Source organism: Plectropomus leopardus, chromosome 20 (assembly GCF_008729295.1).
Source record: "Plectropomus leopardus isolate mb chromosome 20, YSFRI_Pleo_2.0, whole genome shotgun sequence".
Classification (NCBI taxonomy): Eukaryota; Metazoa; Chordata; class Actinopteri; order Perciformes; family Serranidae; genus Plectropomus; species Plectropomus leopardus.
Window position 1 is genome coordinate 946,809 of NC_056482.1, and position 12,603 is coordinate 959,411.

The window sequence follows — 12,603 nt, forward strand, 5'->3', positions numbered from 1 at the left end:
TGTTTTCATTACTTTCCATTATGGTACGGTGTTGCCATATGGCAACGAACCCTAAAAACTACTAAAAAAATAATATTTTTTGAAAATGTCTCTTCATTATGTTTACTTGGTCTATTTTAAGACAAAAAAAACACCCCAAACATTTTTTTACCAACTGGGATCATAGTGCGTACCATAGAGGGTTAAGTATTAGTATATAAGCACTGTAATGAAGTATTAATACTTCATTACAGTACTTACGTATTTTTTTCGAGTATCTGTGCCTGATTTTTGGCATTTCGGTCAACTTTCATTTTTACTCCACGACATTTCCTAAGTCAAAATGTATGCTTTTACTCAACTCCTACGCATCTTAGGTACTTACTACAAAACAGATGCAAAGGAGGGCGGGGGCATTTTTTTCCTTAAATGTAATGTGGGCTCGATTTTTAAAGTGCGCATGTTACAAAGAAGTATTGATTGATTGATTGATTGATTTTATTGATTTTGAACTTGTAAAAACAGGAAGCAAAAAAGCACATTATGAATTCCATCCGCAGACTGCATCAATTTGCGAAAGGGAGTATAGGAAGAGGAATAGACTTATTCAATCCTATCACCTATAAGATAATTCATCTGTTTAAAAAAAATCCCCTATATAAATTATAGGCTTGTCATATATGTGCCAACATACACATACTCATTCCTATATCTAAATATTTACAATTCTTCTAGCCATAATATATATGATCTTTGTTATCTTTTCTAACCATTTTTCAGTAATAAAAAATGCTAATTTTAAAAAAAGAAAGAAAAAGCAAAAACAGTAATAGAGCTTTTTGCTAGAACTGGTTGTCTGGTGATCTGTATAGACAAGGACCTGCTATGGGGATACAAACTTGATTCTTACTTTCAGATAATAATATACTAAAGAGTACATTATATTATATTCAATATCTGCCAGCATATCCCCCTAAATCATACACACTGGACCTATAGATGTATTTACAAATAATATTGTTGACTTCTTGTTAAATTTAGTAAAGCATTTACAGAACTAGACCCAGTGAGTCTATGGTGCTCAGACATTTGGTTATTCTAAGCTTTACATTAGGCTTTATAGGACTATTGTGTAGTCTAAAATAGTGTTTCTGTATTCTGTTTCAGGAACTATATCAGCTGTTTATAATATGTAAAAACTGAACCTTTTGGTTGAGACAAACTACATTGTTCATATGCAGTGCGTGGGAAATTGAAATGTTAAGATCCATTATTGCAAATCACAACCACTGGACAAACAATAGCAAATCAAATACACAGCGTAGAGATAACCACAGCTGGCTTCAATCCAAACCCTCCACTTTAACACACCCACTCTCTGTTAGGTAGTACCCTCTCTGACGAGCTCTGACGAGATTTAATGTGCATGCCACTTTACATACAAACAAACTGTAAAACATATTACTTCATACAATAAACACAAAATCTATTTATGTCTTTATTGTATTGCACAACACACAAACATGTGAATAAAAACACACACACAAAAAAACAGAAATAGTGCTCAGTAAAACCAGGAACTGAGGGAACACTACCATAAGGGAGGAAACACCAGAGGCAGGATAAAATCTAAATAGATAGATAAAACTAATCATAAATAAATAAATAAATAAATAAATAAACAATAGCAAAATAAATTTAAAAAAAAATAGAAATAATAGTAATAATAAAAAAAGTAAAATACTCAAACTGTAAATAAGAGGTAAATGAAAGAACAACAGCATAATAAATAAATATGTAAAAATAATACAATGATATATGAAGTATTAAAACTGTGAAAACACGCTAAAATGTATAAATAAATAGTCAATAGATAAATAAAGTTCAATGAAATTAAATAATTTTTTAATGAATATTAGGCATAAAAATAATTAAATTGTCTAAAATTTTAACTTTTAAAGTCTCCATTGCCACGAATAACTTCATTTTTTTCCACCTTAAATTATATTTTTGTCAAAATGGGTCAAGGTCTTCAGTTTGAAAATCCACATACCTGATGTTACTACTCTTTAAACCTACCACTGAACCTGTTTTTACTTCATGCTTACACTTACCTGTTGGGAAAATGTTCAATGATTAACCCTACTTAAAACCTTTGTCTGCAGGGGACCACATATGAACTGCTAACCTTTATAATTAGCTGAAATACCTAAGTACGGAAAAGATTATTTATCCAACAATCAGTCATATATTTGGTTAAATATAATTTTGTAAAGGTCCTTAAAAGCATTGAATTTACGTCCAAGGGACCAGCAGTTGCTCATTCAGTTTCTAGCCTCACACTGCTTTTTAAAATCCCAATCCTTATTTCTCAGCGTTACATAGAAACATGGGGAGCACTTAAACTCATGTTTAGGCCTTCCTAAAGAGCATAAACTCTGCCAGCACTGTCACCTCATGGAGCAAAAGACCCAAACATATTTGATTTACATGTAATACCCAAAGTACAATAATTTCCAGCCCTGCCTTCTGTGTGTGAGCCACCGAACAAGTGCTTCTCAACAAGTTTCACTGAAAGCGCCTCTCATGGAAAAAGGAGCCTCTGTGAGCAGATGCAGGTTTTCCATGTTTCAGTTCACCACAGGCTACAGCAACAAGCTGTGTTAAAGCAGATTTAACGGCTCTCTGAGAAGTTTTTTTCCCCCCGACTTCACTATGTAAACTTAATTATGTGAGCAACAACATTTTGACAGCTTTCCTTCTATCTAAAAATGGGACTCTGTTTGGTTTCACTAATGATTCAGAATCAGAATACTTTTTCGCTGGGGGGAAAATTGTGGTATGTAAAGTGTATAGGAAATATAAAAATATTTGCCTTATATTACATTACAATTTGCAGAACTAGTATGTGAAGATTTAGAAATATATTTTAAAAATGTGTGCAAAATGCTACAATTTCCACACCAGTATGTAAAATATTAAAAAAATATATAATATGGTGAGTATGTGAAGTCTGTAAGACATTGTGCATTACAATGAGCACATTTTAAAAATATGTTATTGAATATGCTACAATTTTCACACCATATTGGTTTAAAGTGTGTAAGACATACAAAACAATGTGCCCTTTGCTAGTTTACAACATGCAAAACTGCTATTTAAAGGTTTAGAAATATGCTTTCAAAATATGTGCAAGATGCTACATTTGTCACACCAGTACCTAAAACATTAAAAACAAATACTAAATATGTGCAATATGCTGAGTATGTGAAGTGAGTAAGAAATCTCAAAATAAGTGCATTACAATGTGCAAAACTAGTTGGAAAGGTTTAGAAATATATTTTAAAAATATGAGTAATATGCTACTAATTATATATATATGTGTGTGTGTGTGTTTGTGTGTGTGTTTGAATCGTGCATTATTCTTCAATTTTCACACTAGTATGTAAGAATAAAATGTGTGTAATACGGTGAGTATTTATTTAGTTGTGTGATTAAGTGTGTGAGAAATATAAAAATATGTGCCATAATGTGTCAATTTGTATATAATTTCTATATAAATCAGGTATAGAGAAGATCTCAGCCCACGTGAATGCATCATTTGGTTACCTCGGCAGGTGCACTGAATAACCGAATCTGATTGGTCGCCGCAGCATCTCGGTCAATATCGACTGCCAACCAATCCAGCCGCCGTCTCCTGACGTCACTTTTGCGTCGAACCTCACTTGAGCTCAATTCAAACTTTTTCCTCAGATTTGTTTCCATAATGAGCAGCAGCACAGCCCTCCGGAGCTCCTGAGAACAACCTGAGCAGACGTTGAATTTCACATGCCGCTGTCAGTTGACCTAAGCTAGTTGTGCCAGTCCACCCGGAGCTCTTTTCACCACTTTCTGAGCCGAAAAAGAGAGAGGGAGACCCGTCCGCCCGTCGGCGGCTGGAGCGGAGCAGACGCTGACGCTGTGTGAATGTCCAGCATATACAACTGACAGCCACCATGTCAGGTCTAACACAACAGGGTAAATTTAATGCCACAGGTTGTCTCAATTCGTCAAATGAAGCTCAATTATCATGGAAACATGTAGTGAAAACATTACGCTAGTTAATATTATCCGACGCTGAGTTTAGTTAAATAACGCTAGTTGCTACTTCAGTCAGAGGCACTGGATTTTCCTGTTTGTCTTGTTTGCCTCTCCTCACAGTTCCTCTGTCTTTGTGCTTGTCAGATAAATACCTCTAACGTTTAACTGTTGCTTACTATTTTAACGACTCAGCTTCATTAAGAAAAGAAAATCTGGTAGGAGCTAGCGAAGCTACCACCTAGAGTCGGTCTAGTAAGTTTTTTTATTTTAACGAACACCCATTCGTTAACCAAAATGGTTCATTCCAAAAAAGGCGAACGTTAGCTTACAATTTCGATATTTTTTTTCATCTTGTTGAAAGAAAGTTAGTTGCTTAGTAGAGTTTTACCCTATAATTGGACATCTTATTTTTATGTTTTATTTTAATTTATTTATTTTGTAAAAATACAAAATATCCAACGTATCATTTCCTCTATGGCAAGCCTATAGTTAAAATGAATACATTTAAAACTACATCATTTATTGGTCACTATGCTGTAAAACTGCTAGTTTCAATGACTTGTAATGGGACCCAAACTTAACACCATTTCCTAGGACAAAAAAAAAGGTGCACTTGTTTTGATTGGCAGGAGGTGTGTCCAACAGTAGATAATAGCCATAAACATGAATAGATACCAGCAATAACCAGTACAAAAGCCAGCCTGCCTTTTGTTTGGCTTGTAGCAAAGCCGCTCACCAGTAACACAAGAATGATGGTCTAATAATTAGTGTGGGTTAATAGTTTGTTTATGTGTCTGTGCTCTGTATTCACTGGTAGCATAAAAACATAATTGTAGGGTTAAATGCTGTAAAGGCAAAAAAGCATGACCTCAAAGCTCTTCTATTCCTATCTTAAACAAATCCAACCACATCATCAAAAAACACTGTTTCACTGTTCCCAAATAGCATGTTTTCATTTAACTTAATTCATTCTTGTCGTTGCCGACTGTGATATAGCATGTCTTATGAATTCAAGTAGGGCTATTATTTCTTTAACTGAATATTCCTCAAATTATTTTCTTGAATATTTGACAATAGAACAAACAAACAATAAATAGCCTAAATAAATGAAAATGAGGGACACCTGATTTGTACGTAGATGGCCCAACTACTAAGGGTGGGGAAAAAATTGATACAGCATAGTATCTCGGTATTTTGTGGCAATACTGTATCAATACACTGACACCAAATGTTATTATATAATTAGTTTCTGATATATATTAATATCATATGATATGATACATATTTATATTTATGATATATATTTTTATGATATAAATTATTAATATTGCAAATACAAATTAACTTTTGATGGCCTGCTAGATTAATAAAATCAATTTCTTTATCAGTCCACTACATACATGTTGCTTCAATAAAAATGACTGAAGTGAGATGATCAGACTGAAAATTTATCTTATTAGATAAAAACAGATGTTGGCAAAGTTTGGGAACATAATTTGAAGTTGAAGAAATGTAATAAATTGCTGTTTATGTTATTGCAATGCTCACTGTATTGCAAAGCGTTTAAAAACACAATAAAATTGTATTTTGATTATAGTATTGTGATAATATGGTATCATGGGGCGTCTGCCGATTTACACTTCTACTAATTGCAAAGATCTTAATCTTGTGCTTGAAATGTGCCCAAAATGTTAAGATAATAATAATCATAATAATAATAATAACTTTTTTTATAAAGCACCTTTAAAAACAGGGAATAATAAAATAAATAATAATTAAATAAACATCAGCAAACATGCCAAACAGAGAAAGATCTAGAAGAGTCAAACAAAAAGGCAAGAACAGAATGAGAACACAAAAGGTCAACATGATCTTCAAGGGCAGTTAAAGTGTTAAATGAAACATTTTAGAAAATATAAGAGTAAATGCAATAAAAGATGATAAAAAATAATGTAAGAAATAATATAGTAATATAAGAAGATGCCATCACATCAGTGGGAATAAAACAAGATAGATGAACAAGTAAATAAATTAAAACATGAAAAGATGGTGATAGAGTAAATAGAGTAAGAGCAGCAAAATTAATAGAGGAAGAGAGATAAAATGAATAAATGAAGGTGACATCACATTAAAAAACACTTTAAAACACTTTAAAGGGCTGTGTCACAGGATGTAGAGCAGTTGTGTTGTTGTTGGATCCATGACTCCTGCAGTCTACATGTCAAAGTCTCTTTAAATTGCTCCTAATGTCTGTGCCATTGATGTGTGAATGTGGGCGGGAATGGTTATTGATCCTGATGAGCAGGTGACACCTTGCATGGTTGCCGCCTCTGTCACCAGTTTATGAATGGGTGTGAATGGGTGAATGCTGGCTTGTGTTGTAATTTCATCTGTCTCTGAGGTTTCGGCTTTCACGCAGAACCTGTCTAAGTGTTTGATACTTGTGACTTTTGCAGAACAGATTAACCCCTATGAAAAGTGTTCATTGTGTCACAACAGGGCGGAGGTGTTTGACGGTGATGCAAGACAAGTTTAATGAGATAAAAGACTGTCATTCGACTAAAACTGAAACCATAACTTGATTCTGCAATCTGCAAAAATTATATGATCGATATACAATTTCAGTTGTTGAATCAACTGAAACCCCCCAACCCAACAAATAGATAAAATGATAATAGTAAAAATAAAAGCTAAAGAAGTTAAAGACTAAAACTGTAAATAAGAGGTGAATGATGGAATAACAGCACAAAGTATAATAATAAAAAAATAATAAAATTATATATGAAGTAGTAAAACTGTGAAACAGACTAAAATCATTGATCAAAAACAGATTGACAGATTAATTGATACTGAAAATGATAATTAGTTTCAGCTCTAATCTTGACACAGCACATGATTTCCTCACGCTGATACCCCTTTTGCACCAAATGAGCTCTGTTTCTTAAACTGGTTCTGTTCGTGATTCCTGGAACTTTGGTGCTATCTAGTGAACCAGCCTGTGTTCCCTACAGTTTTAAGCAGAACCATTGTAATCAAGGACGTGTCGTCAGTGGAGGATATTACAAAATGCACAACAGAAGAAAATAGTAGGAGCAAAATCGTGAATTACACTGTTAACTTTTGTTCTTTTATTACAGATATTTTTTTTACTAGGGCTGTACCAGACTGATAATTATGTGAGTTATATCAGATTTGGAAGTTCAATACAAATATTTAATTTGATTCTTTTTTTACATGTAAAGTTGGGGCTCAGCGGGAGGTTCAGTGTGGCAGCAGCATTCATGTAATAAAGTAAACAAGCTAACAGCGCTAACAACAGGTTGTAAATATGCAACAACATTTTTTTGCCAGCACTAGAATTCAAACAAAAGCCTGAGGCTGTATTGTATTAAGTTGCTTTGAGCTGTAAATTCACCTCTAAGCAGAATGTCTCTCCTCCTCTGTGCTGCTGTCTGCTGCTCTATTTCTTTTTCTTTTTGGTGTAGCAATTTCTTCTTTTTTCCCTTTTTCTTTTCAGAGTATTACATTTGTGACATGTATGGGGTATGAGAGAAGGCTGGGTTGAAGCTTTATTGGAAAGCTGAACAGATCTTTATCCACAAGAGGGAGGCATGGTCCCATTTATTGTTGTTGACTGGCACAGTTTGGTTTAACTGGTCTGCACTGCACTTCCTCAGCAGTTGTTCCCACCTAATCAGCTGGTTCTTCTTTTCTTTTTTTTGTTCCATCAAACAGTGGCCTTAACCTGTTCTTCATTTCCATTTAGAAATCTGAAGTGCAGCTTTTAGTGTTGGATGTAGCTGTTGTCCTCACATGGTTGTAAATGTGAGTGATGGCTGTCCTTTGTATTGAATGTAGGTGGTGGTTTCACTTCATCTCAGTAGTGTTGAACTCTGTTGATCTGTCTTTGTGCTGGTCTTTGTAATCTTGCAGCTGTATACATTTAAATAGTCTCCCTTTAATTTCAGATATTTTGAGAATCTACAGAGTCAAGGTGGATGTTAATTGCAAACTACTCAAATTTCAGTTCCAAAAATCCATATGTATTCATAATACTTAAAAATCTGTTCTGAGACATAAGTCATACATAGACCCTATTGTTAGTGTCTTTAGCAGGTGTGAAACAATGTAGATATTCTGGGAAATTATAATATTATGTTTTAGTATGTAACATGATACATATGTAATGTATAAAGAAATATAAAAATAACAGGTGTGATCAGATATTGAAGCAGTTGTGTGGTGTGTCCTTCAGAGTGGCAGCCTGCAGGGTCTGGATGAGGCGGATATTCTGGACCCAGAGTTTCAGCAGCGTTTGGAAGACGCTCGCACCCTGCTCAGGCAGGAGATCCAGCGGGAGCTGAAGATCAAGGAGGCCGCCGAGAGACTACGGAGGGCCGTCACCAATCGCAAGAGCGCAGCTGACGTGGAGGGCCAACTCAAGGCCTCGAGTCGCAAGCTGGACAAGTTGCACTGGGAGCTGCAGGAGCTCAATGCCAGGTCTATGGCCACAGAGAAGGACAGCACCACAGGTAACTCAAAGAGATCATTGTCCTGAAATGCACATTGATAAAATTGCAATTTGTGAGCTCATCGTCCCAACATAGACTGTCTGTCCTTTTGTTCAGTGACGTCCAAACCTGACGACTAGTGCCTCCATCAGGTCTGCATGTCCTCTCTTTGGTCAGTTATGTTGTATTGTGAAAGCAAGTGGGCAAATTTTTATGAACTTGATGGATACTCAGGTTCTTGCTGCTTGATAATCCATGACCTCTGCTGAAGAAGCATCATCAGGGCAAATTTACACTCATACCCAAAGTAGATAACTGTGAAAATATATTGAGCATTAAGCCTTCTTATTTTGGACCCTCCAGGAGCTTTCTTTCACAGGACAGTGGAGGGAGGCTAGTTAAGGCTGCATGCTTTTATTACCAGACTTTTGAGAAAAAAAAAGATTTAATTGAGGCCCGCAAATCTTTGGTATTTATTCCCCTAAAACTCCAAAGTACCATGCTATGGCTTTGCACATGCAAAATTGCTTGTTTTGACTCATGCAATATATTTTTTATTTGAAATGCAAAATAAGGGAGGAAGGAATGGAAATGTATACAAATATCTGCTGCACCTGATTGAACACTGCTGACTGATCACTGCAGCAGAGGAACAGTGAGACAATGAAAACACTCCTGCAAATTAAGCAACACACTGTAATGTGAATTAAAAGCAGTATTGTTTAAGACCACAATATAAAAAGCTTACAAATGTAATGGTTGTAAAAAAAAACCAATCTCTCACATTCATTCTCAGTCACTGAATCTTTTTGTTGAGCTGATGATATCAGGCTATTTATTTAGGATGCAGCCTTCCTTTTGCAGGATGATTTACGCTCCGAACTCAGCATCTGAAAACACACTCTTTTGCACTCTGTTGCTTTACAGATATGTGTAACATCTCAGAACAGGCCCTGAGGTCTGACCAGCAGCTGGGGCCATACATCTGTAATCTTAGTAAATACCCTCCTTTACAAGAACAGTAGTGAAGCAAACTTTATGCACCTATGGTAGTAAATTGGATGATATTATATTGTATTATATTTAAAGCAAATGTCTTCTCTATAGTGATTGTGACCATCATATTATATTTTCCAAGAGACAACAACAGTGCTTTTTGTGAGCAACTATCAGACAAAATTTGGTAGTTGACTTGCATCTCCACGTTCCCTCATTTTGTTTCAAGATGGATATGTGTACGTGTCGAGCCTGTGGGTTTGTTACTCTCAGGCAGTAGGATTTGAACATTTTAGACTTGGTTTGTCTAAACAGTGGCATCAAAATCACTCTGTGGATGACAGCAATGCACACTGCTCCCCCAGGAATCTGTCAGGGTACCAAAACATCTGCCCTCTGAATAACTGAAAGACAGCACAATTACAAAAGGTCATTAAAGGTACAGTAGGTAATTGTTTTTAAGAAGTTATTTTTTGTAACTGTTATCAGTATATATTGACAGTAGTACAGATAAAGTATAATGTTTCTCTGCCCCCTCATGTTGCTTGAAATTCCGTAATTTATTTATTATACGCCAAAGAGCAATAGGGTTTTTTAAGGTGGAACAATTCTTTATATCACTGTAACTGTGAAATAACTGCAATGTTTGGTGCAATATTTTAACTACAACAGCCCTCAGAGCAATTATTAAAATGTGCAATATACTCATCCACTCTTGAATGTAGGCTATGTTTAACGTGTGACTCATATTGTATATATTTTTATTTATGTATATCTCTGTTTATTGTAGCATTGCACACATATTTATATTTTTATATCTTTAACTTAATTGCTAGTTTTACACATTTTAGGCCACATTTTATATTTCACACTCTTTACACACTCAGCACATTATCCATATTAAAATTTAAATATTCTCATATTATTGTCTATTACTGTATTTCTTTACATTATGTCTTTGCTCACTTACATGCTCAGCATAATATACATACTTTTTTATTTAAAATATATATATTTTTTTACATATTGCAAGTAGTAATGTTGCATATTGCATGTTTTCAGCATGGTGAACAGGTCACAAACTTTCTTATTTTATAGCTAAGCAGGACATTAAAAGATATTTCTGAAAACATTTGAGGAAAAAAAAATAGGCAATGTAATAACAGCATTTTAATTCATATTTGATCAGCATTGCCTTCTTTGACAGTTTGACCGCAGTGATTGACATGATTGACAGCTGTCCTCTCTGAAATGACCTGTGATTGGCCAGCCTTTATGTCATAAGCTAGATGTCCTAAAGCCTGAAAAAAGAGCCAAATGGAGGTGCAGGAGTCTGTTTCTCTCTTAGTCCTCTTTAATTGCCACAGGCTCAAAGTTTATTATGGGATTTTTGCCGTGTTATGCCAAAATTGAACCTCCTATCCCACCTTCAAAACCTTCTTAAATAAAGTGCCACAGATTGTCCCGTGATATTTAAAGCTGAACCCGGCACGCGATTGTTTTTCTGCAGGTTGCTCGGAGCAGGAAGACAACCTGTCGACAGAGTCGTGTCAGTGGGAAGAGGCCACATCACCAGTGGCCAGTCGAGTCAGAACCCTGAAGAAACAGCTCACCATGGAGACCAAAGTCAAACAGGGTGCTGAGAACATGATCCAGACTTACACCAACAGCTCAGTCAAGGTACAGCATGCAAATATTCACATCACACACTTTGTCAGTTTGTGGATTGAAATGGTTTTCCTCCATAGTCTGTCTGTAGCATGGGGTTGACACTGACTCATTTGGTAAATTGCTGGCAGCAGCAGAAAGTGTCTCTGACATTTAAGAAAGGACCGAGGATTGGACAGCAGAGAGAAGAGAGGAGTTGGGGACAGAGCTGTTCTTTCAGTGGGTGGAGCACGATACTAACATGAACTCTGCTGTCTTAGACTGTTTTAATTTCCATCCCGAACGCCCTCTTACTATTTATTTCAATTTTATCATCATCTTAGTTTTTTATGATTTTATTTCAATACTTTTTTAAAGTGTTCTTTATGTCTGCAAAACTAGTAGGGTCGTATTCAAAAAGCTGGAATAAACGTAAGGTAACACAGAGATTAATATGATGATGGCATCGTAAGGGAATTCTTAAAGTATAGATAACTTTACTGTGGCCTTAAAGGAACTCTCATTTATATCCATGGGTTAGAAGCTTTGTTGGAAGCTGATACAAAGAATAAGTAAATCAGTAAAGTAAAGCAGTAAGTCACAAAAGAGGCAACACTGTCCACGTTGTGTTTGTATTTAACCATGTGAACAATGAGAGGATAAGTGAGGATTTTTTTATTAATGTGCCAGCAGGATGACTTCATTGTGGGATAGATTGCACCACAGAGTAGCCTTTATTTTTAGAGTTGTGTAAATGAATTAAAAGGACAGTACACTTCATAATCAAAAATTCATATTTTCCCTCTAACTTGTAGTGCTGTTTATCAGTCCAGATAGTTTTTGTGTGAGTTGCAGAGTGTTGGAGGTATCGGCCGTAGAGATGTCTGCCTTCTCTCCAATTAATAGAACTAGATGGCACATGGCTTTTGGTGATCAAAGCACAAAAAAATTACATTAAAAAAACTCAACAGCAATGTCTCTTTCCAGAAATCATGACCTGGTTACTCTAAATAATCAGCAGAACTTGTTAGCAGTTTCATGGAGGAGCTATTTTTTTTTCTCTTTATTTTCTTTCTCATCTCAACTGTCTGCTCTACCAGCAGTGACTGACCTCTGGTGGTTTATGTTGTGCACTACATTTCTTCGATGCTGCATTTTATCAGTATATTAGAAAGAGGTGGATCTGTTTTTTTGACGGTGTTGAAAATCATACATCATGGATGTATAAATAGCCTCATAAACCATAATACCTCGATTCCACCTAAGACTATAAAGTGCCAAAAAATACATTTGAAAAACTCAACAGCAATGTCTCCTTCCTAAATATCATGACCCGCTTACTCAAGATAATCCACAGAGCTTGTTGTGAGCAGTTTAATTTAGGAGCTGA

The 12,603-nt window shown here is 35.4% G+C and overlaps 1 protein-coding gene across 1 annotated transcript in view; it reads left to right on the forward strand.

Annotated features, from left to right (window-relative positions):
• Positions 1–3,857: 3,857 nt before the first annotated feature.
• pkn3 (protein kinase N3) overlaps positions 3,858–12,603 on the forward strand; it is a 32,185-nt gene continuing 23,439 nt past the window's right edge. Inside the window, exons 1-3 of the mRNA XM_042509452.1 lie at positions 3,858–3,995; positions 8,315–8,591; positions 11,077–11,246. Coding sequence (XP_042365386.1) covers positions 3,975–3,995; positions 8,315–8,591; positions 11,077–11,246 — 468 coding nt within the window. The 5' untranslated portion in view covers positions 3,858–3,974. The remainder of the gene's footprint in view (positions 3,996–8,314; positions 8,592–11,076; positions 11,247–12,603) is intronic.